Raw genomic sequence first — 25,431 nt, forward strand, 5'->3', positions numbered from 1 at the left:
GGTTAGGGCCTCCCTCCCATTGGAAGTGGACGAGGTGCTTCACGATGATAGGGGGCGATATGTGGCACTGGTTGGGAGATGGGAGGGCAGGACTATTTCGCTCGTGGCTGTGTATGTGCCTCCGGGGTTACAGACGGCTACATTTGCTGATTTGGGGCGTTTGGTCCTGGGACTCCCTGGGGGGGTTCTGGTGTTGGGTGGTGATTTTAATGCCGTTGTCTCCGGGTTGGAGGACCGTCACCCCCCCAGGGATCTCCCTAGGGCTCAGGCCTGGTTGGGGGTTTTTTTGGACACTTTGGGACTTGTAGATTGCTGGAGATTGATGCACCCGGGACAGGTGCAATATACCTTTCACTCGGGGGCCCATGGGAGTCTCTCGAGACTTGACTACATGCTTATGCCGGCGATCCAAGCTGGGATGATTGGGGAGGTGCGTCATTTAGCCCGAGGTATTTCTGACCATTCCCCTATATGGTTGCAACTGAGGGTTGTCCCTGGGGCAGAGGGGAGAGTGGCACCCATTAGCCCCTGGTATCTTCGTAACCCTAAGATCCGCGCGGAGCTGGTCAAGTCCACTGATCACTACTTCACTGATAATGTGGGGTCGGTGTCGTCGGCCGTCTCCCTATGGGAGGCTTATAAAGTGGTGGTAAGGGGGCAGGCCTTGTCCCTTATCTCCCATACTAAGAGGTGCGAGAGAGCAGAGGTGGTTCGCCTGGAAGCTGAAATAGGTGAAATGGAGGAGGACTTGGAGCGTGGAGTTACTGATGAGAAATTGCATGTTCTCAGCCTCAAACAATCAGATTATAGAGCGCTAGTCACGGAAGCTGCTAAAGGGATGAGTAGAGAGCAGCAAGGGCGACTGTATGATGTGGGGGATAAGGCCGGAAAGCTGATTGCTTGGTTGGATAAGAAGGAGAGAGCTAGCCGGGTGGTGCCCGTCGTGGAGAGGAGGGATGGAGTGCGTGTGACTGACCCGGTTGATATCGTTGACTGCTTCGCGGCTCATTTCCGCGGAGTATACTCTCCGGTCTCTGTGCGATCGGAGGAGGATTCTCATCGGTTGCTTAGAGACATTGCATTGCCAACCCTATCGGAGGCTGATGCAGTATTGATGGAGGCGAAGTTGTCGTCAGATGAGATCGCTTTGGCCACTCGCTCGATTGCATCGGGTAAAGCGGTGGATCCTAATGGTCTTCCCATCGAACTATATAAGTTGCGTCCCGATAAGATAGCGCCGTATCTTCGAGACATGTTTTTGGCGGCACGTGCGGCGGGATTCCTCCCCCCTGACCAACGCCTCGCCACCATTGTTGTGATACACAAAGAGGGGAAGCCGCGAGATCGCTGCGCCTCCTATAGGCCCATTTCGCTGTTGAACGCAGAACCCAAAATTCTGGCTAAGGTGTTGGCTAACCGACTGGTTCGGGTCGTGGGCGACTTGATTCATCAGGATCAGTCCGGTTTTATACCCCATCGGAATACCGCTCTAAATTTGAGGCGGTTGCACGGCGTGCTTGCTAGAGCGGAATTCATACGTGAGCCGGCCATCTTGGCATCTTTAGATGCTACTATGGCGTTCGACACTTTGGAGTGGCCATATATTTGGGCCGTGTTGGCGAAATTTGGGTTCGGCCCTGAGTTTATTGGTTGGGTAAAATTACTATACGCTGACCCACTGGCTCAGGTGGTGGTGAATGGTAGGGTGTCAGCTCCCTTCACACTGGGGAGAGGTACGCGGCAGGGATGTCCGCTATCACCCCTTCTCTTTGCACTTTCTTTGGAGCCTCTCGCCGCCTGGTTGCGTTGGGAGCCGTCGTTGCGAGGCATTAGATGGACGCCGGAGTTCGAAGACCGTGTCTCCCTTTACACGGACGACATCCTTCTGTATCTCACTTCTCCCCGACAGTCGCTAATTGTATTGGTGGACGTACTGAATTCCTTTGGCCGCAACTCCGGCCTGGTCATCAACTGGGCCAAGTCGTGCGTCTACGTCCTCTCGGGGGATGCCCCCCTGCTGCCGCGGGATTGCCCAGTTCAGATTGCTACCCTGGGGTTCACATATTTGGGAATCTTTATCTCACTGGATCCCGCGGTCCGTTATGAGCGAAACCTTCTCCCTCCCCTCCAGCGATTGAAGGCCGACGTCGCGAGATGGCGACGACTTCCGCTTTCGCCGCTCGGACGGGCGGCATTGTTTAAAATGATGTCGCTGCCTCGCTTTTTGTACGCTTTGCAAAATACTCTTGATGTCGTGCCGGCCCGTTATTTCCGGGAGGTGGAGGGTCTTCAGCGCCAACTGTTTTGGGACGGGCGGCCGCGGATTGCTCTCGCCAAGTTGACGCTCCCTTGGTACGATGGGGGGGTCGCCCTCCCCGATATTAAACGATACTATTGGGCGTCCCAGTTGGCGGCGGTGAACCACGGGATATATGGTCCTGCCTTAAACCCGGCCTTCGAGATGGATAAATTCCTGCTCCCGGGTGGGGACTATAATAGGGCGCTGTACTCGGTGACCCCGGACACGCGGTTGACGGGACCCACGCGGGTGGCGGTACGTGTGTGGCACGCAGCGAATGCTGCGATGAGGTGGAGGGATCGCTTGACTCGGGCGACGCTGTTGTATGCCTCTGGGCGGTTGGGCTGTTTGTGGAGATCGAAAGGCTTTGAGAAATGGGATATGATTGGTATATGTAAGGTGGGTGATCTGTGGGCGAAGGGATCTTTCAAAACGTTTGAAAGGCTCAAAATTTAATATAAATTAAACGATAGAGAGTACTTCCGGTATGCTCAAGTCTACCATGCGCTTTGTTCGGTTTTTCCGGACGCGGCTGCTATCCCCGAGTATTCCCCACTGGAGGATAGAGTGTTGGATGGCTACGTGCCCGACAGCACTATTTTCCTGATTTATAAGAAACTCATTAATGATCGTGCGGACTTGCTGCTCCGTCTGAGGGAGGCGTGGACGGGCGATGGCTTGGAACTGGATGATGAGGACTGGGTATCGGCGGTGGCCTCCCCGAAAGAGGTGGCGATTCCGGCCCGCTTACGGTTTGTACAGCTGAAGATCCTTCATAGAGTGTATGTTACGGGGCCCGGTTTGCTGCGTATGGGTTATTCGATGGATGGACTGTGTAAGCGTGGATGTGGCCTGCCGGGCACTTTTCTTCATATCTTGTGGGAATGTTCGGAGGTTGTGCGATTCTGGAACGGTATCCACACCGTAATGGAGGAGGTCACGCACGTTGCCCTGTTGCCAGAGGCTAGGAGGTGTTTGTTGAATGTCTGGGAACCGAATGATTGTAATGCGGCACAGACGCAGTGGGTGACCTTGGGGTACATGGTGGCTAAGCGTTACATTGCACAGTTATGGGGCTCCCCGAGGCCGCCCACGATCGAGGTATGGAAGGAGAATATGGACTGGTGTATGTTTAGGGAAAAGACGGTGTATGTGGCGAGAGGCAAGCCAGGGAAATGGACTAGGGTATGGGGTCCGTGGAATTTATATCGAGGACATATCTGCACCCCGCCTCTGCCATTAGAGGTCGATATTGCTTTGACCCCCTAGCCAAGCGTTCTGCGGGAGGGTGTGAGGTGTGTTCCATGCTTTGTTTTCCCATTGCCCCCCTCTACCGCTTCCGGACAAGAATTGCTTTGGACACTGTATGTTATTCCCCGTCCTGGGAAGAGCACGCTGCTATTTCGGACTCTCATTGCCTTGAGTGTGTTTTATATTTAATAAAAAATGAAACTGTTGTTTTCAATTGCTCCAGGCCTATGGCCACGGCCTGTTATATGTGCTTACGAACTGCCGGGCGCTTTGCCTCTGGTTCATTTGAATGTGTGGCGTTACACTGTGGGCCCTCGGGCTCTTTAGCGGCCGGCCCTGGTGGTTGTAGGCCCTTGTCTGTCTTTTATTGTGTGCTAACGGTTTCTAATAAAAAAATAAAAAAAAATAAAAAAAGACTGATTTGCAAATGGCTGGGTCCAAACTGGGGTGGTGTGGTGAGCAAAAGAATGATGGATTTAACCCAGATCCTTGTGACTGGAGGTGAATGATTGAATTGTCCAGCATTCCGTCCATCAGTTGTTTCTTTTGCATATGTCGCCCTAAGTGGGAAGGGTATGCCCAGACGTGGGTCCCGTGCTCACTACACCACTGGATTCAAGCTAGCCTGGTTGAAGAAGGGTGATGCCCTGAAACCGGTCCCAGGATGCTTGTTTCCGGTCCAGTAACGGCCTGGCTTGGCAGTTCGGGCTGGACTGTTCCCACAAGACACAGGGTCAAGACTGATTTGCATATGGCTGAGTCCAAACTGGGGCGGTGTGGTGAGCAAAAGAATGATGGATTTAACCCAGATCCTTGTGACTGAAGATGAATGATTGCATTTTCCAGCATTCTGTCCATCAATTGTATATTTTGCAAATACAATTTAGAGTGGCATATGACGATGCACATTAGTCCTTTTGCAATAACTTCCTGTTACATTGTAACGACCAGGCTACGTAACATCCAACAACCCGTTAACTCCCTGTACCGCCCCCAAGCCATTAGAGTCCCACTGCCCTTAAAGGTATCAATCAAACCATATCTAGTACATAAAAGAAAGGCTTCCATTAATGAATGCCAAGTGAAATAGGAGCAAACCAAAGAGTCATAAAATCCTTCATGAAGTCAAAGAAGAGGGTTAAATGGAATAATAAAGGAAGGAAGGAAAGGGGAGGGGAGTGGTTAGGAAAAACCTACGTGTGTTGTGGGGCGCCATTCGACCAATAGGAACATCTTGAGGGGTGAGAATGGAAATGTAAGACTGTATCACCTGATGGTGTTCATGCCAGGTTTAAGGAGGCAAACAGAAAGGACATGTGGGATTCAACTGGGCCTAGTGTCAATTTTGGAAGACTCTGAGAACTCATGAAGCCGTAAGTCTCAACATCTTACGCAAACCTCTTTTTTCTCCTCTAGAAAGAGCTGTGCCTCTGCCTGTGGACACTTCATGACCTCTTCTATCCAAGTTTATTCTATAAGGGGGAGAGAGGTATCTTAGCAAACAGTAATACAGGGTCTGTGATTCTTGTGGTGACCTTTTTATTTTTAAGCCGAGGGAAGATGCCCAATATACAGTGGTATAAGTTTACAATATCTATGTATTCTGTAACATGTGCAATACCAGTGCGTACATCATCCCAATAGTGCTGCAAATTAGATCAGACCCTAAAATCACTAGATAATATCAGCTTGTAGGGAATGGCATCGAGGGAAAGAATCTGACACTGTGGGATAAATCAGATGAAGTCTACGTGAACTAAGGTAGGATCAACACAATTTGAGAAACTGAATACATTTAAACCAGGTATTTTCTAGAGTTCTTATGCGGATATTCCAGGATTTTGGGCCAGTCTTTATCAGTAACATATTGATGTACGGCTATCTCCCATTTATTTCCCAACTGTAGTGGATAAGTACTCATGTATTGTAGAAAGGACCTATATCGCCATGTGATTAATCTTCACCCAGGTCCTATAGTATGCAACGTGTGGAGGAGTGCGATTGAGGCTGGATGCAGATCCTGAAAACTGCAGTGTGTTTTGAGTGGCCCCAGTATTGGAACATATAAAGAACACATACCCTCAACAGAAAGGTTTTCAACAAAAGTTTTTTTTTACTCTTGAAGCATACTATTGACACATTTTCCTCTCTTAGTGCTCCTCAAAACGCGTTTCAGAGTCCTTAGATTACATGGTGACGCGAGTTCATGGAAACCTATGACATTCATTTTACAAGACTTCAATCGGCAACAGAATTTTGATTGCGTTTTAAAACAAATTTTAAAAACTTTGATTACCTTGAGTAGGGTCGGTGGGCGTGCCCGTTTGTGTCTAATCCCAGCAGATGTAAGAAGAAGACAATCTTATCTTCATTCAGTTTGGAGAATAACGTCTGGTTGCTTTTAGCAGAGTGAAAGAAGTCCTAGATGGAAGTGAAAACAAACCTTGTAATCATTCATTCATTCATTCAGAAATCTTTATTTCGATCACAGATCATAAAAGATACATAGCAAAATAAGGACAATTAAAAAAGTATTAAACATGATGTGATCCAATGAATTAAGACATTAAAATGCATTAAGGGAAAAAAAGAAGTATGGTATACTGTGCTAAAATCTAACAATGAGTCAATTTATACAAGTCTTTTCAGGACGCTGCTACGGGTAAACCACATAGAAGTTAAGAATTTCGCAACTGCAAAAACGACAATGGGAGAAAGGTCTGACTTTAAAACCCTATAGGCTGGTTGGAAGGATCTGAAGCCCAAATTCCTAAGTAGCGGGACTAACCAGCGTTTCCTGCTCCTCTTGTAGCCCTTACAGAAAAAAACGGCGTGAACTTCGTCTTCTTTCGGATGAGCACAAACAGGGCAGGTTGCTGTGGTGGAGCATGGAGACCAAGACGCTGTGAAAAAAGCTAGAGGAAGGCATCCATATCTCCATTGAAAGAATAATTTCCTCGTTAGCAGAGGGGAGATCGCATCTAGAGTGCTTTCAAGGCAGTAGGAGTCTTTTGCTTTCAGGAATAAGTGGGTCAAGGATCCTTCACGGCTCTCGTTGATGGCTCTTGTGAGCATCAAATTGTAGTATGCTCTTGCGAGTGCCTTCTTTGAAATCTTTACACAGGATTTGGAAGGATCGGTCCATAGTTCCGGATAGCCCAGATCCTCAAACCTACCCTTGACATAGGTCAGCCACGGAATCCTCAAGGCGTTCCGCAGCTGTAAGAATTCCTGAAGTTCCTCTCTGTAAATTAAGAGATCGGAGCTACACCACAAACGCCTCCAAAAGGTTAGGGGTTTAAGACCTAGCTCCTCTGATATTGGTCTTACTCCCAGGTCTAATCTAAGGGGGAGTAATGGAGTGCTTTGAGGAAGGGCAGTTACCTGTCTCAGGAATTTGTTTTCGGTGGACTGTAACTTTGGGACATGAGTGTGACCCCAGATTTCACCCCCATATGTAACACCCGCCCTTGCTTGGGTTTTATATATATGAATAATTGGGGTCAGTGGACGGTAGAAAGATTTGTTCGCCAAGCGCAAAGTGCCACCCGCCAACTGTGCCAGTTTGATGGTCGCTTTGGCCTGATGAGACGTCCACGATAGATGTTCGTTTAACGTGATCCCCAAATATTCAATATTGTGCACACGTTCCAATTGTGTTGTGCCGAGCCTGGGTGGGGCACGATTCTGGGGCTTGGGGTTCAGAATTATGAACTTAGTTTTTTGAGGGTTGATTTCCAGTCCCCGATCGTTACAAAAATCTAGAAAACCATCCAAGATGCGCTGGATCCCCATAGGGGATTTAGACAGCAGCAGGGTGTCATCTGCAAACATAATTGCAGGCACCCTGCTGCCGGTTAATTTTGGAGCATCCGAGTTGTGAATCCTGTTTAGGTGGGCAACTACCCCGTTCACAAAGATGCAGAACAGGGTCGGTGCAAGCACACAACCCTGTCTCACCCCTCTGCGAACGGGGAACCTTTCGGTTAGTTTGCCACCTTTGCCACACCTTACGCGAGCGTAGTTATTGTGGTGAAGTCTCATCAGGATTGTCAGGATGTCAGTAGGTACGTCCAACTCTTCCATAACTCTCCATAGCCTCGCTCTGGGAACCAAATCAAAGGCGGCACGTAAGTCTACAAAGATGGTGTATAGACTGCCGCCCTCGATTATGGCTGTTCTCCAGTAGAGGAGATTTAACCTGAAGATTTGGTCTATGGTTGACACGCCCTCCCTGAATCCTGCCTGGTAAGGGGACAAGATTTCCATTTCTTCGATCCAGGCCTGCAATCGATTCAAAATCAGTCTACCGAACAATTTTTGGGATATATCGATTAAACTGATAGGACGATAGTTGGAGGGGAGCAAGGGGGATCCCTTTTTGAAGATTGGGACCACCTCTGCTCCCCTCCAAGTATCAGGCACCTCCAGTCCCCCGGCAATGGCATTAAAAATTAGTGTGAGATAGGGTGCCCATATCCCGGGTTCCTGCTTAAACAGGTCACCGGGCACCCCATCGAGACCAGGGGCTTTTCCAGCAGCTAACCCTTTAATGGCTTCCCTCACCTCTTTTTCAGTGAAAGCAACCCCGATCGGGCAGAATGAAATTGTGGGACCATCTCTGTTCTGTTCACCCCCACCCTCTGCGTACAGGGCTTCAAAATGGGTCTGCCATACCGTGGGGGCTATATTGGGCTCTATTGCGGAAGATAAATCCTCCGTGCCATTCGCCACTACACGCCAGAATTTACGGGAATCTCTGGTTGTTAATGCATTAGTGAGATTTTCCCAGTAATCGTGGTCCCATTCTGCCCTTGCATTCTCCAGGAGGGTTTTATAGGATCTTCTCCTGGCGCGAATTTCATCTTTGTTGTGATGTTCCTTTATGGCAAGTAGCAAGTTGGCCTTGGCTTCCCTGCAAGCAGCATTGTACCAAGATGTCTTTGGTTTAAGGCCATTCCTTTGCCTTGAAGATGAAAAAAGATCCTGCTCTAGGGTAGTGAGGATGCCTGCATGTATTTGTGCAAGCTCTCCTCGCATAACGTCGTCTAAAACCCTAGATCCTAGCTGGAAGGCATCCTCCAGTAATGGAATTATCCTTTCATATAGGCAGGATATTCGTTCTGGGTTGCTGGCCAGTTTCTCCCACTTGACCTTCCTACGGTTATTTTCAAGTAGGAGGCCCGTTTTATCTTTAACCAACCCATTAATTCTTGGGTCTCTCCCAGGTAGACAGTAGGTCAATTCCAGGGAGTTGTGGTCACTGTCTAGCCTTGGGGTAACTTTAAAGTCCACTATTGCTGACCACATGAACAGTTTAACCATTATGTAATCCAATCTGGATTCGCTGCCGGGTTTATTAAAAGTATGGATACTTGGCGTGTCTGATTTAGTGCGACCGTTGCATGCCCTTAGACCAAGATTGAGGGTGAGGGCAGTTATCTGTAGGGCTAGTGGAGTCCAAGCCCGTGGGGAAGGTGCCACCGTTTCAGGTATGAGCCAATATGAGTCTTCTTCCAGAGAAGGACCATCACGTAGCCCCGGCAGTGGTTCATATTGAGCATTAAAATCGCCTCCTATCAGGCAAGCCAGTTCACTTGGGATACCTTCTAGGAGCTTGGCTAGCTCATCCACTGTGCCAGATTCTTTATGCATTGGAACCGGCCTTGAATAGATATTAATTACTATCAACTTCGATGAGTCTGGCCACTCGAGTGAGACAGCCAGTAAATCATCAGAAGCGGTCTCTAGATAAGTAGCTTGGCATCCTAAATCCGTGGCTACCCATGTAGTTAGTCCCCCAGATGGCCTGCCCCTACCCCCCCATTTAGCTGCTTTGAAGAAGGAGGCAAAACCCGGAAATGCTATTTCTTCACGCGCCCAAGTTTCTTGTAATAGAATTATATCCTTCGAACTGATATATGTACCCCATTCTGTGCAATCTATCTTGCTAGCAAGGCCAGCCACATTCCATGAAATCACTATTATTTCTAGTGGTTGGGTGGAGGCCGTGCCCATATGAGCCAAAGTGGTGGTGGTGCACTCGTGGGGCCGCCGAAGGTTTGTGGGGACGAAGGACGTGCCCTTGGGGTTATTATCATGGAGGGGAGGGGAGGGCACGGCACTTGGGACATGTGCAGGATCAGCTGTGCCAAATGCTGAAGGATGAATATCAGCAACCAGGTCAAATTTGAGCCCATTTATGTGAGATATTTGAATTGCGCTCCCCTCATCAACCGCATGTCAGTCTACCATCTCAAGGCTACTAAAGCGGTTATGGGTAGATAGATGGGCGGGGTAGTGTATTCTGTGTGGCCCTGGAATTCCCCTCCTCTGTCCACCGCCTCCCCCCCTCCTTCTTGCAACAGTTTCCCAGCCGGCCTCACCCCCATAAGTAGGAAACTGCTCTGTTGGTCTTTCCCTATATGACGGATAGTTGTTGTTCTTCCTCCGTCTATTTTCCCAACCCTCCAACAGCTCCTGGTGATGCCTCCACCTGTGATCCTCCAGGTTGTAGAAATTTGAGGGGTAAAAGAATGAGAGGGGTAATGGTTGGATGGTGCTCGCAAAATCCCCATCAGCAGCACGGGTGCAAATAAATGCGGCTGCATTCGGATCTCTGAAGGTGACCAGAATGCAGTCGCCACCGATGGATTTCTTAGTGTAGCCCACCCACGTTGCCCTCCTAGCCATGGTTATATCGCTAGTAGTACCTCTCGGTAGCGGTCTGTTTACGGAGAGCCAATTGATTACTTTATTTATTAGTGAGATGGTGGATTCAGATGTAGTAGAATTTAATTCAGGGACCCCCACCAGAACCAGAGTGTAAGGTGCTACTTCTGGGGGGAGGTTTATGAATTTAGGTTTAGAAGTAATGTCAGGTTTCTCTCCAGTAGTAGGAGGGTCACTCTTAGCTTTGGCCGGAGGCTGGGTATTATTGTCTATCGGCGGGAGGGTTGATTTTGGGATAGCAGTAGCCGATTGTTGAATGGGAGTGGGGGCCATATTTACAACCACTGGTGCCGAAGCGTTAATTGGTACAGGTTGTGGGGGTTTGGGATTAATTTGCGGGGATTTATTAGTGGTTGGTGTGGGAGGGAAGTTGCCTTTGGTAAGTTTTGAACCTGATCCCTCGCTAAATATTTTGGTCCCACTGTTGACAGTTTTCCTTGAGTCTACGAGTTGCACGGTAGCCTTTTCAATACTAACTAGTCTGGCTTCCATCTTAATCAGTCTTGCCTCAAGAGGGCTCAACAGAGACCTAACTAAGGTGCCTATATCTTCTAAAGTAATGTCATCTGAAATAGTGTCTGATGGTGCGTTGCTAATAGGTTGTGGTAGTGAAGTTAACTTACTCGTTCTAAGGGGAGATGGCGGTCCTAATGTATTCCCAGTGTGCTCGGAGGAAGCACCTATCTCCCTTTTGCCTCTGGCTTGCTTAGATTTCGAAGTTTTAGTCCTATGATCTACTTTATTTTGGAGGCCCTGCTTCTTTTTAGGAACAGCCCCTTCCCTGGTACCCCTGTTGCTGTCTAGGTTAGTTCCTGCAACTTTAGCTGTCTCAGTGTTCTCTATAGATGTAAGCTGGGGGATTTGCGTGGTGGGTAGGGCCATAAGGCTCATGTCCTCAAGGTAACTCGGGGCCTCAGTAGTAAACTCGGGATTGGTGAAATTAATGGCTGGGATAGGACATGTTGCCGGGTCTATACTATGGTTATTTGGAAGACCAGATCTATTTTCTGGGGTTCTAACATGGGCCATGGGGCCCAATGAGGACCTTCTTACCCAGTCTATTTCTTGTGAGATTCTGCGCTCGAGAACCTCTATTTCCTCAAACAAAAGGGAGCCAGCTTTGGCAAAGTAAGTGTCAATAGGTCCTTTAACGGCCCCAGATGCAATTTGTGAGGAAGTTTTGCTCCTGGTTTCCCGTGTGCACATTTTACTGACAGTTCAAATACCTTTGGATCCAGGCGAAGAGGGGGGGCCCGGACCGGACTCTCACGTACTCGAACGGCCTCAAACGGCCCGCTCTTTGCCCGGTCTTCGCCCCGGACGCTCCCGCGCGCTCCCGCGCAGCGTCACTCTCCAGTATTTATATCCCAAGGACCAATGAGGTGTGTTGTGACAAGGTGTGGGCGGGGCGTTCAGGGAGAGCGGGGCCAGGTGACTCAGCCTCCGGGTCCGGGACTCCTGGGAAGATGAGTCCCGGTTCACGCTCGCAGCCCTGTAGCCTCACAAGCCCCCACGAAGCAGCCAGACAGGCAGGAGACCAGCAGCGGCAAGTGGAGGTGAGGGGGTTCCGCAGCGGGACCCGCGAAGCGGGTTCCGCAAGTCGTGAGTGAGTCGTGAGTGTGAACAGCCCTCACACCGATGCAGCGCCAGCCAGAAGCATCAAGCAGCGTCCCACGAAGAGAAGGTCCAGGTGCAGTTTAAATTAGCAAGGTGTGGGCGGGGCGTTCAGGGAGAGCGGGGCCAGGTGACTCAGCCTCCGGGTCCGGGACTCCTGGGAAGATGAGTCCCGGTTCACGCTCGCAGCCCTGTAGCCTCACAAGCCCCCACGAAGCAGCCAGACAGGCAGGAGACCAGCAGCGGCAAGTGGAGGTGAGGGGGTTCCGCAGCGGGACCCGCGAAGCGGGTTCCGCAAGTCGTGAGTGTGAACAGCCCTCACACCGATGCAGCGCCAGCCACAAGCATCAAGCAGCGTCATATTAATCATAATCATATTAAGCCTGTAGAAGTGAGCTCGGAGTACTGCAAAATGTTGTACAGTACATTTCATTAAACGAATGCCAGAATACTAATAACGAGGACCCCTTGTGACCATGCATCAATGTTGGATTTTGCGATTTCTTAATTGCGATTTTTAAGGAATCGCAATTAAGGAATCGCAAAAGCCTATGCATGTAGATTTCCAAACATTCCTTAGTTGCAACTTGCAGATTGCGAGTCGTAATTAAGGAATACCTCCCCATTCATTCCTATGGGCCTAGAGGCCCATAGGAATGAATGGGAAGACATTCTCAATTTGCGATTCTCAATTAGAGAATCGCAAATTGAGAATGCAATTTCAAGGGTGCCAGGGTATCAAAAGGACACCCTGATGCCCCCCTGAAATCTGCATTTGAGTACATCTTGCACACACACACATGCCCCAAGGGCATGTGTGTGTGTGTAAAATGGAACTTTGAAAAATGCACTTTAGTGCATTTTTAAAAGTTTTTGCAAATTACCATGAAGTTTAACTTCCTGGTAATATGCACCCCCATTAGCGAAATCGCTAATGTTTTTACTTTAATGCATTGCATTTAAGGAATCTCAATTTGCGATTCCTTAAATGCAATCGCAATTTAAGAAATCGCAATTTAGAGATTACTTAAATTGCAATTTGCGATGATGCATCCCAAATGTAAAAATACTAGTTGCAAAGGGGCAGATTCTGAGAATCTGCCCGTTTGCGACCGGTTTTTCTTTTGATGCATGTGCCTGTAAGTGTCTACATTCTAAACTGCTTTACTAAGGAGCCTAGATATGAAAACTATAAGGAATATAACAAAAGAGCGGCAATCAAAATGTTTATTTGTTTTATGTGAGAACGCATAAGGTGCAATATTTCACAAGAGCTTCCAAGCGCCATCAGAATAGCTGAATCATGTTGGGATGGATTTGTTACACAAAACCATCATCTTCAACTGCTTTTATGTGGATAAGAATACTTCTGTGGTGTTGAGGTAAACCATTCAAGAGGGTTGCTGCTTGCACAATGCATCTGCTGACAGCATCGGATGAGTGTTTCAATCCCTACTGACTCCATCGGATGAGTGTTTCAAGCCCTACTGACTCCATCGGATGAGTGTATCAATCTAAGGGAGCTAATCAAGTTCAGGTCTGAAGACTGGAGCTGCCTCAGTGCCCAATTCACAAAGCCACTTGCACACCTAAGTTGAATATAGGTACACTCATAGAATAATTAATGAGCAAAATATCTAATTTTTATTAAGAAGAGATCAATTGTCTTTTGCAAATTGACTTATTCACATATAATATTACACTGGTCCGGTTTAACTCAACCTGTGATTAAATCTCCAACATGGCCAGGGAGTGGGCATTTCAGAGTTGCAAAGTCATGCAAATCTAGTGAACACCCACAAAGCTGTAAGTTTGTGGATATTCAAAAACAATGTCATTGACAATTTTTACCACAGATATAATTGCCAGTTTACTTCTGTCAAGTGCGGAGGATTTCCCATCTAAGATACCTATAGGAAGGGATCACTATCAAAAGTGGTGGGGGTTAGGGGAGTGGTTTCTACATGGGGAGAAATAGAGAGTTGTTCCAGGCAATTAAACAGAATATGTGCTGGGGGACCTTATTGTGTAACACACTATGAACACAGAACATAAAGTGCCATGTCTCTTTGTTAAGAGCACATCTCCAGAAGTAGAACTGTGGCCTTAAACTTCTGACATTCCTGTATCTGGTGTTATTGTGCTCTTCCTGTTCATAACCAAGTGGGTGACATGTTTAATAAAGAATAGATGCACACCTAATGTGTGAGCACCAAAATTAAATACATACGTCAATATGCGGTCTGCCCGGGTATGAGTAGGTGTAATTGACGGAAGAGTGCTGAGCCAAGGTTACTACAAGCCCCTCCACCCTGGCAGTCCATAAGGCACAGCGTTGCCAAAACTGAAATACTACGAGTCTGATTTCAACCGTATGTATTTAATTTTGGTGCTCACACATTAGGTGTGCATCTGTTCTTTTTTTATATTATTTCTTTAGTATAGGATTGTTGTTTTCACAGAGCGGAACGCATGGGGCTGGTCCCCATGTGGTCCTGAAGAAGAGGTTTAGGGGACACCTCGAAACATGTCGACCAAATACTAGGGATAGTATACACATAACAGTTACACTTCCTCCCTACTATTAACCCCTTTTTATCCATACCAACTAGGAGCAGGACTGAATTAATCGCTCACTAGCTAGGTATTTTTAGCATCACCACTCCCCCAAACACTGCACTACACATTTTTTCACAAGAAGTGCTCCTACAAAGTTTCGCAAGTTGCAGCATGCCCCAGACAGTAGCTGTCTGGGATAGTCCCAATGATGAAGCATGTCACCTAGGGGCAACCCTTGGTGAGTGAGGGGACTCAAGAAGAGAATTTTATCTTCTTAGATTCTTCTTAGACGCGGGGCGGTATTTTGCACATTTAGCGGAAGCCCTTCCCTTTGGTTAGGCTCTCTGATCTGTCATTTACAGATTCGTTAATAACTATACACAGTCTGGAGGATGAACCTAACATCTACCTCCATCTCCCCCCATTTTTGTTTATTGCTAAAATAAAGTGCACATCCGCGAGAGCAAGCTTACTATAAGCAGAATCGTTGGGTGTGCTAGCCCATTTCACCCTTTTTTCCACCCATCACAATAAATTATCAGATCTCTCTTCCATTAACCTCTTCTATGCCCATGACGAGATAGTCTCGTCATGGAGCGCGGTTGCGCTGTGCCCATGACGAGACTATCTCGTCATGGACCCCGCCCGCTAATACAATGCCCGGCACAGGAGGGGGAAAGGGCGGGGCACTGAAGGGGTTAATATATTATAGATGTCCAATACACTTAGAGCCTGCAAAAAACATTTTGTGGCCTGTGCGTTCGTGGGACTGTTTATATTCCGCTTTTAATGTGTTTAGAGAGAGCATCTTTTGATCTGCAGATATCTGAGAAAAAGTGTACTGGAAAACCCTGCTTCTTGTTCAATTTGATCAAATGATTCTACTTGAGCGCCTGCAGAGAAGTCACCAATAAACCAGATTATATTCTCTTGTCACACGTTACAAAATAAGTCATGGGGAAAGGATGTGGCCTAACGGCTAGGGCGGTCGACCTCGCAGCTGGGGAACTGGGTTTGAGTCTCGGCAAAAAATCTCCTGTGATTCTGGGCAATCACTCAATCTCCCTGTGCCTAACACAAATGAATGTGTCAGTGCTCATGTAAAGCAACTGGTGCTCATGTAAAGCTCTCTGATACCTTCGGGTCTAGTTCGTACTATATAAAACTAAAAAAAAACTTATGTCCTGAAAGTGAGCATGTAGCATGCAGTGGTGGGTGCTTCGAAAACAGCGAGGGTCTTGAGCTTGAACAGTATGAAAAATCTCGGGTTACCAAATTTAAAGAGAGCATGATGCTGGTCTGATTAAATAAAACATATCAACGAAATAACTGCGATTTCAACATATTGTGAAAGTAATACAAACTTTTACTCATTGAAGCCCTGTAGCAAGGTTACTAAATGTAATTTATATTTTGCTACCAATTTGAAATCACCTGCTACGTTTTCAGTTAATCTTGTTTTCTCCAAGTAAATCTTGTGAAGTGCTACATTGTCTGCCTACACTGTAATATTTACTTGCTGCGATACAGCCATTATGGGTATGGCTTCTGCAGCTGACTTTCTTATATAAAGTTTCATATATGTAGCCTGTAGATTATGAGATAGTGGGCATCCTTGCCGGGTGCTCTGAATAGCAATGGCTGAAGCCAGGGTACCATTGATCAGCACCATTGCCTAGGGGTCTGTATAAAATGAACCCAGCTAAGGAAGACTAGCGTTCAGTCTATGCATCACCTTCAACAAGAACCGTCACAACTCATGATGCAACACCTCTTCTGGATCGAACAGTACCATTTCCATTTGTCTCTTTAATTCTTGGTTTATGTAGGTGGTGGTGTTGCTTCCAGACATAAATCCCTGCTGGAAGTGAGATGCAAAAGTTAATATTCCTTTAGTTTAGACACCTTCTTAGAGATTTTGACATGCATATTTATTAAAGAAATAGGCTGATGTGATTGGCAGTCTGCAAAACCTTTACCCTCTTCGAGAAGACCCAGATTGTAGGTTCCTTCCAGAAAAGCGGTATCTCAGTTGTAGCCATAATCTCCAGTGTCCGGCAATTTATACCAGATTATACCAGCGATTTATAAAGTCTCGGGCCTGCTGCCTTACCGGAGACCAGACATTGAAGAGCCTTCATTAAAGCCTTCAAACACCAATTGATTTTTTGTTAATACAGGGGAAGAGCTTAGGTCTCTGAACGTTCAGGGAATGTGCAGGAATCTAAATACTAAGGGGCTTATTAGGATGGCGGGCGGATTTGATCCGCCTGCCACCGTAGCGGTGATTGGGTCCGACCGCAATGTGTGCGGCGGTCCCGTCCATCCAATTATGATGGGACTGCCTCCGCTGCAATCGGATTCCGCACCCTTAACATTGCGGCGGTGGCTGCTGACAGCAGCACCGCCGCAATGTTAAAAAGAGCATGTTGTGCATTTCACTGCACTACGTGGCAGGCACTACACTGTGCCTGCCACTTGGTGCATTGGAATGTACCCCCCCAGTGCACCCACACCTCCCCCCAACACAAGGGGGGCCTGCATCAGGCCCCGGAAGACATTCTCTGCCAGCTTTTTAATTGCGGTTCAACCGCCACGGAAAGGCTGGCTTCTGCCGGCATCATAATTGTGCCGGCAGAGCTTGCTTGGTTCCGCTGCCATTGTGAGCATGCTGAACGCTCCGCCGGGCAATCGTGACGATTGCTACCGGCAGAAAAACGGCGGCCGGACTTTTCCTTCACCACGGTACCCACCGCCATTCTAATTGGGCAGTAGGTAAATCCTGTGCGCTTGCGGAAAGACCACCACCGCCAGCCCGGCGGTGGCGGTCCTTCCGCCATCCTAATCGAACCCCTTAGTAATCTGTAAACCTAATAAAGGGTTGATTTTCTCTTCTGCAGATCGCTCCTGAAGATGCCTTCAAACTGTAATGAACTTGCGGATCTTTGTAAAAATAATACCCAGAGGGGTCCATATATAAGGGATGCTGCATCAGTTCTCATGATCTTTAAAGACAGAAGTTCACCTAGTTTCTCACCAGTTTGAAGTGTATTATCATTCAGTCTTTCAGTTTGCTGCATTATTTATGCCATGGGATTTCTGCAATCAACCCCATTACTTTTTTAATTTCTTGAATAACTTACTTAGATTTTGAGTCACCCATAGTTATTGAATGCATATGTTCTAATTTTAATATGGTTAGTTTCCTCTTTTATAGCCGCCTCACTAAAAATAACTATGTATCAGTGGGGGCTCGCATAGGGCGTGCTGTGGGGCCGTGAGGCAGGGCGGGAGAGGGGCAGGGTGGGGTTGTAGAAAACTCGGACATATGACGGAACAGAGGAACAAAATAATTACTTTCCTCCGTTCCATCGTATGTCCGTGGTTGCTACCGCCCACCCTGCCCCTTCCCCGCCTCTCGCCACCGCCCCACAGCACGCCCTATGCGAGCCGCCACTGCTATGTATGTCCTCAAAATCTCCTTAAATCAGTTATTAGTGACTCTCATAGCATGATATTCGACGTTGAACCTACATTATTCCTTATAAAGTCTGACATGTGATGTTGGAGATATGAAAAGTAATTCTCTTATTTATTAACCAGTTGGGAAACACCAATGGCACGTTAACTGTGTTTCCGAGGGGAGTTAAGACGGGTGAAGAAGGAACCATCAAGGAGTGATGAATAGAGGACAAAGGATGCGATCTTATGGATAGCTGCCTCCTTGAAACCACTGCTCCCCCACCTTGGTTGGTGGCCCTATCGTGGTGATGTGCCTTTCTTCGCCCATTTAGTATCTCACAGATGTCCAGTGGATCCAGATTATACATAGAACCTATTCCTCCCCAACTCTATCTGCAGCTACAGAAAAGGAGTGGGGGACCTGAAACACTTAGGAGAAACTACCAGATGGAGCCTTCATACAGTATCCATTCTTGAGTTCTCAAGGGTCTGGTTTGTCGTCTCTGGAGGCCCATCCCAGGCTAAGGTCTCCCAATGGATATCAGGTTTCTTTCCTCCTCGCCACCTGATGGAGCAGGGATGAGGGTAGCATCACAGGGATTGCTCTGTTCGGCAAATACATGAACCTAACTGGCACAATTAAATCCTATCAAACTCACTGACTGCCAGCACTGTCAATAAAAACAGACTTTCCCTTGTGTCTTATAAATAGTCCGTCAGATTGCCCAAGATTTAGACTTAGTTAGAATTGTACTTCGGAAGTGAATATTACAGAACACAACACCTACCCTTTGAACATGTAAGCTTGTGATACATGACAAGTTCTAAGATGTCAGGGAACTGCAGGGAAAGAGAGCTGACTCAGTGAGCCCAACAGGACAAATGGGACACATAAGGAGATATCTCAATGATACAGAAAACAGAATGGGAGACCATTATCAGTAGGTTCCATATCAAAACTAACCAAAATCACCACCATCTGAGAGAGAGTGCAGCTAAGTTCTGGTCATAGAGGTGAACTGGTCTATGTAAGTAGATAGCGGAGTTCTCCAGGTTTGACTGTTCATAGGTACATGTGCTTAATTTGTTGAAAATCCAGTCAGTTTCGAAACATAATGTTGCAAAAGAAGCAAAAGAAATTAAAAGGGCGACAACCCGCCAAGCCTGGAACTAATCAGCAAGCTATAGGCATGCATATTAAAGTATAAAAAAGGCAACACAATGAAATCCCCACTGCCGGAAGTATTTTCAAGTAGAGAAGAACCAGCTTGAGGATAAATACAGTAGTTTTCTCCAGAACCCCTTTAACGAGGCCGTGACAAGTGCAACATAGTTACTCATTGAGCAGGGGTCTGACATCTCTGCGGAGTTCCGCTGTGTACTGCAGGGCTGACGAGAGTGGTTTAAATATGATTAAGTATAGAAGTAAGAGACGCCCTCAGAACTGTAATTTTCCCAGTGCACCATCTAGCTGTGTTATAGGTCGCAGTATCACACCAGAATATCTTTACTGGCATGGTGTCACACCAGCACACTTCATGTCAGCTGCTGGTGTCAGATGTATGTGGTGCACCAGGAACGTAGCCGCCAACGCATAATTGCCCCTTCCAGGACACAGCTGATTGGGTCTCAGCCTGGGGCGTGATATCCTCCTACCTGTCACTAAGTACCGAAACCTTGTCCTTCCTTCCTTGGACAAGCTAAATATGATACCAGTCAAGGACATTCTCAAAGGTATACACGTACCTCAGAAATGGTGTTGAGTCACACTCAAACACTCTCCTAAGTGGAACCATGAAAAAGCTGTGGATTTTTAAAAAGTGCCTCTGGATAAAAAAAAAAGAAAAGGCGAAAGAGAATAAAGAGATTGAAACCATTGTAGAAGTGTAGCAGCAACTTCAAGAGTAGACTAATACTAAAGCAAACTTGGGTCATTAACACTGTCAAATACTGAATACATCAAAAAGAACCAGACTGGAAAAATGTCTCTTGCACTGCGGTTGGTGGATGAAATTTAAATACAGATGCCACCTCTGCCTGGTCTACCAACTGGTGGCCAAATAATTAAATACTACTCCTACTCCAGTTAAGGTAATTTACAACTTAGACTCCCTTACTGACCCTGATCTCTCAATTTCCTCCCAAATCAGCAAAGTATCAGTCACGTCTTTTTCATCACCGTCTTCTCTAGAAAAGTATTCCTTTTTTTTTACATGTTTTCATCTGACAAATAGTAGTCCAGTCAATGATTCAATATAGAACGGATTACCGCAATTCGCTATAATTTGGCTTTCAAGCTAAACATCTGTCTCATCTTCAAATAAATCAAAATATACCAATAAACCTGAACTTTGGCTTACCCGAGAATCCCCTATCACACCTTTCATGAAGGTGCTTCACTGGCTTCAAATTCATAAACACATTCTCTTCAAAACTCTCTACATGGCCCACAGAGATTTCTATCTTCAGCAACAAAATCACCGACATTTCCAGCAACTTCAGCCCGCAACCACTCCTGACAGACCTCGCCAAATGCCTCCGGATCGGATCCATAGAAACAATCTAACCACTTGGCCCATCATCACCCAAATGAAACCGCCGCCACCATGAAGTCCATCCACTCATGGGTCCTACCAGACCCCTGCTCCCACCACACCTACTCCAGAGGACTGCAACCCATCACCGCCATGCTCACACCCATTCTGAATGCCTCTCCCTCTTCCACGATCTTCCCAGATGCTTGGAAACACATAACTGTCCTCCCATTGCTGAAGAAACCATCTGTGGACCCTTTAACGCTGGTCAACTACAGACCGATCTTCCTTCTACCATTCCTGGCCAAGGTCTAGAAAAAAATCACCAACAGGCACCTCAACAACCACCAACTACTTCATACCACTCAGTCTAATTTCAGACCCAACCACAGCACGTAAACTGCCCTCATCGATTCCATGGATGACATCTGCATGACTCTAGACAGAGGAAACAAGGCAGTCCTCATCCTACTGGACCGCTCCGCAACATGACATCAAAATCTAAGGACAAGCACTTCAATGAATCTACTACTTCCTGACAGGAAGGACCCAGTCAGTCAGACGTGCACTGTACATCTCGGACGCCGGCAACCTCATCTGCAGAGTTCCACAAGGATCCTCCCTGAGCCTGCCCCTCTTCAATGCAAACACGAGCCCTCTAGCCAGGATCATCCACTGTAATGATAATAACACCCTTACCTTTTCTGATGACACCCAACTCATTATCTCCCTCACAGAGAAAATGCCCAGTACCTGGATCAAGTTCACCCGCATGACTAAAATCGCCCACTGGAGGAAGACTGATTATATAAAGCTGAACACAAACAATTCTAAAATCGTGATCTTCATGAAGAGCACATCACCGTAGGACTCCAACCTGTGGCCAACAGAGCTAGGACCAACACCCAAGAACCTCTGGATCCATGCCAAGAACCTCTGGATCATCATCGACAGGAAACTCGACATGATCTCCAGACACCTCAGTTTGTCTGAACTCTTACTTGCACAAATCCTGAGAGCCAGCATCACTACTAGAACTTGGCATGTTGTATACTGCTTCGAAGCATCTATACAAAAACTGGAGTGTTCCATGCATGGCTCGTACAAAGGCTCATGCCTCAGCCTCGCCCCGCAAACATTCCATTCCCGAAGCAGTCTCACACATGCACAATTGTAATGATTCATCACCCTTGCTCCTCAATATCCAATGAATAGTATTGCCCATTTTAACGAAATAGTTTCAATTTTTTATTATTAATTCATTCCTATTGATAATACAGAGGTTAAATGAGGAAACAAAGGGTGGATATAAGCCCAGACCAATAGTAACGTGCACATTGCAGGGATTCCAGATATCTTGACTATATTTCTTAATACATAATTTTTGAAAAATGTGTTTTGTCGTCGGTGTACACTAAAGAAAATGGGGCAGGCTATTGATGGAACCACAGTAGGACTTCGCAAGAAACCCTTTTTAACATGACTCCCCTCAGGAGGCGAGTTAGAAGTTTGCATTGCTGCTCAGGCGTGCCTTAGGCACTCAGGAACAACAGGCTCCATTCATCTAACCTGTTTCTTAAACGAAACGAAAATAATGTTAAACCTTTCTGCACAGAAGTAGATTTACACTTTAAGCAGAGCACCAATGTTCCACTTCCAGCTCTAGTGAGCATGTCAGCTAATGCTGTATAAAGATTAGCCCATAACACCTGGAAACAATTATACTGAACAAGCAATGAGTAGAACAATTACACGGGTAATCTAAGAAATCCATCATTCTCCAATCACACCTGATTAAAATATTTTTAATTTGCATTTTGACACTGATGAGATTTCTCAAACACTGATGTTTTTTAAAATTGTTTTGCAGAAGTGTTTTAAAGGTTCGCCTGGCATGGTGGCAGCTCACTAAAAATATCCTAATACAAATGGTGTCCTTAAAGAGGCATACATTTTAGATCTCGCACCATTCGGATATTACTTTTGGCCGCGGGGTTATAAGTGCCCAGAGTACACAATGCAAGCTGTTGCACTTCCCTGTTAGTTTGTAACAGACTACCTGCCAGTAGGCAGCAACTGGCGCCATGGACAAACAATGAAAACTGCTGCCTTCCCCCTGCCCCTCCCCACCATTTTTAAAAATCATTTTTCTTCCATTTTTAATTTATTTCCCCACTATTTTGTAGGCCTAGTTAATTGGGCGTGCTATACAACTGCCAAGTTTGCTAATCTTTGTAGGTCACTCCCATCCTATAATGATATTCAGAGCAGTTAGGAGGGGACTAGGTTTTTAAAAATTATTCTTATTTTTTTGTCAAAATCTGTTTATTTGGTTTTAATATGACCACAGACAAGCAGCATAGACAATACATACAAACAGAGCAAATCGAGGGGGAGAGCCAGGAGTTACAGAGAGCTAGAATGAGTGTCATCTTCGTCTCAAGGTCTGTGGCTCGAAAAAGTCCCCTTTCCAAGCATATACACCAAGTATTAAATTATTTTTTTAATGTCATGAGCCTGCCACCCCCCCCCCCGGGCTCGTCCTTTTTTACCACATCTGCAGGCACATCTGATCCCTTAGATGTCAGTGTGCTGCAAGAAATGATCACTTAGCATTAATAACAACTTAGTATGGAATGACCGTGGTATGAGAATGTATTTATTTAAAATCAGGCCGTAAGGACTGGTAATGTGGGAAGTCATTCAGGAATCCATAAGAGTAGCGGAGCACTGCCTGAACGATCCCTGCAGGGGGGCTAGCATCTTCTTATACGAGGGCCTGGGATAAGGAGGAGGACTGTCGCTGCTGGCTGCTGAGGAGGGCCGAACTCAAACTGAGACAGATTTCTGGGGTTACTGAGGTACATTTTCTTTGGTGGCATAGCTGTAGGTCCCCAGGGGTGATCTGAGGTGCATAAGGTGTAATCAACTGGTGTGTCCTGTATTAGCGATATCCGTTGTAACAACTTAACCTTTCTTGACATTCTCAGCGATGCTATGCTAAGTAACACGAATGGGTAAGATGTCAGTTTTAACGACCTAGCACTTTTCTGACATTCTCAGAGAGACTATGCTATAGAACACAAATGGGTAATAGAGGGGGTACAGGAACCTCTAAAGTCTTTACCAATAAAAACGTTACAAACATGCTTGCATTCCACTCAGGGTCGGACTTGGAACCCAAAGCAGCCCTGGCAATTTTCTCGGACCAGAGCCAGTGACGTAACAATAGCTCCCGCAAGCGCGCCCTCCCCTGTGGGGGGGGGGGGGGGGAGGGGGCCTACTTCGAGATTGTGCATGGGCCCCTGGCCTGAGAGATCCTTACTGTGTCCAGAGCATTGCGGCCCCCTCTATGTAGTTTGCAGGGGGACCCCTCAAGTTTTGTTACGCCACTGGGACCAGCCCCAATGGAAGCACTACCTGGCGCCGGGGGGCTGGAAACACTTGCTTGCTGCTTTTGTTACTGGGGGCCGATATTGCAGCACTGTTGCAAAACCAGCCAGCAGTAACAAAACTGACCACCCCGCTGCAAAACCGTCCCGACCCTTCCACCCTGCTGGGAAATACCCGACGCCCAGTCCGGCCAGTCCGGCCCACATTCCACTATTGCTGGCAGTAAGGGGTGATGAGTAGACCTGCTCAGGCAAGTGTCGAGGTCTCATGTTTCCAAGCTGATAAACACTCTGTAGAATCATGTGGTGGCTAGAATTAGACGGAGGTCCTCTAACAAAAGTGAGTCATTCCATCGACTTTTGACGATTTCCAAAAGCATTTGCCAATTTATTTATAGAATTTATAAAGTTCTGTGTGTCACTTTTTGAATACTTCAGAGTACTGCAGACAGGAGTTTTGGTTATCAGGTTGATGGGTGGCGGAGGGGGGGGAAATTTAGATTCCAGTACATGCAAAGAAACCTTTGTCCTCAGATTCTCCAATCACTTGCCCACATGTGTAAGGCAATGAGGTAAAGGACGTACAGAACAGTTCAGTTTTCAGGATTTTCCTGAATCGCTTGTAATTTACCTCTGCCCTCGGGGTCAAATTCAGTATGTCCCACAGCTTGGGGCCTTCTACTCAGTAATGTATTTCCATGTTTAGCGCTTCCGAATGATTATTGGGTGTGGTGTAATGTGGTGCAGGTTTTTGGCGGCCTTTTGGCCAGGTGGACTGTAGAGAGGATTTTGATCCAGATCCTCGTGCTCACTGGAAGCCAAGGCTCTCTAGACGGGTTTGACCTATTCATGTCTTCACAAGTTCCGCAATGTCTGCCTGTCAGAGTTCGGAGTCATGCTATCCTGTCAATTTTCTTTTTTGGTAAACTGTGATGAGGGTGCAGCAGTAATCCAGTTGCACCATCACCAGAACTCTTGGTAACTCTACTCGATGGTTGGTACGAAGTCATGAGAGTAGTTTCCAGAGGAGTGGAAGCTGCAGATCGATGCATCGGACAACTGTATTAACTTTGTAGTAAAGGACATCTCTGAATCCATCAAGACTCCTAGATTCTGCACATTTACTGTGGTGCATGTGGCACACCAGGGCTGGATGCCCATCTGGAGTGGACTGAGGCAGAGTCTGTGCCAAGATCCTTTTCTTCTTCCTTCACAACCTTTATTGTAGAGATTCTTACCAGATACCACATCAAAGTATTTTTGCAGGATTCTTTCATCTGACACGAGTATGGCTTTTAAGCAGCAGTTGTCACATTTATAGCTCACCAGACCATCAGCTGGGATCCTTGACTTCTAGAGACGTGTAGTCGTACTCTAGTTGGAGCTATGTTTGTGTACTTTGCTTTCAAGCATCAACATGCACTGCAACCATCCTTTCCGTCACCTGTGCTGCGCTCCAGTAACTAGGGGGTGAGTGTCTGAAAAGTTTCAGCGCTCCGTCCATCATCTCCTTGTGTTTCCTGTGCTCCAGTAAACAGGCACCAGCAGCATGGTCTTATTTCTTTTAGAATGTATATACATGTAATTT

General features: G+C 46.8%; 1 protein-coding gene across 3 annotated transcripts in view; it reads right to left on the minus strand.

The window, feature by feature from the left end:
- PIGN (phosphatidylinositol glycan anchor biosynthesis class N) overlaps nt 1-25,431 on the minus strand; it is an 862,819-nt gene that overhangs the window by 717,572 nt on the left and 119,816 nt on the right. For all 3 annotated transcript variants that reach the window (XM_085606885.1, XM_085606886.1, XM_085606884.1), the window contains one exon: nt 5,847-5,971. In XM_085606885.1, coding sequence (XP_085463011.1) covers nt 5,847-5,971 — 125 coding nt within the window. The remainder of the gene's footprint in view (nt 1-5,846; nt 5,972-25,431) is intronic.

This window comes from Triturus cristatus, chromosome 5_2 (assembly GCF_964204655.1).
Source record: "Triturus cristatus chromosome 5_2, aTriCri1.1, whole genome shotgun sequence".
Lineage (NCBI taxonomy): Eukaryota > Metazoa > Chordata > Amphibia > Caudata > Salamandridae > Triturus > Triturus cristatus.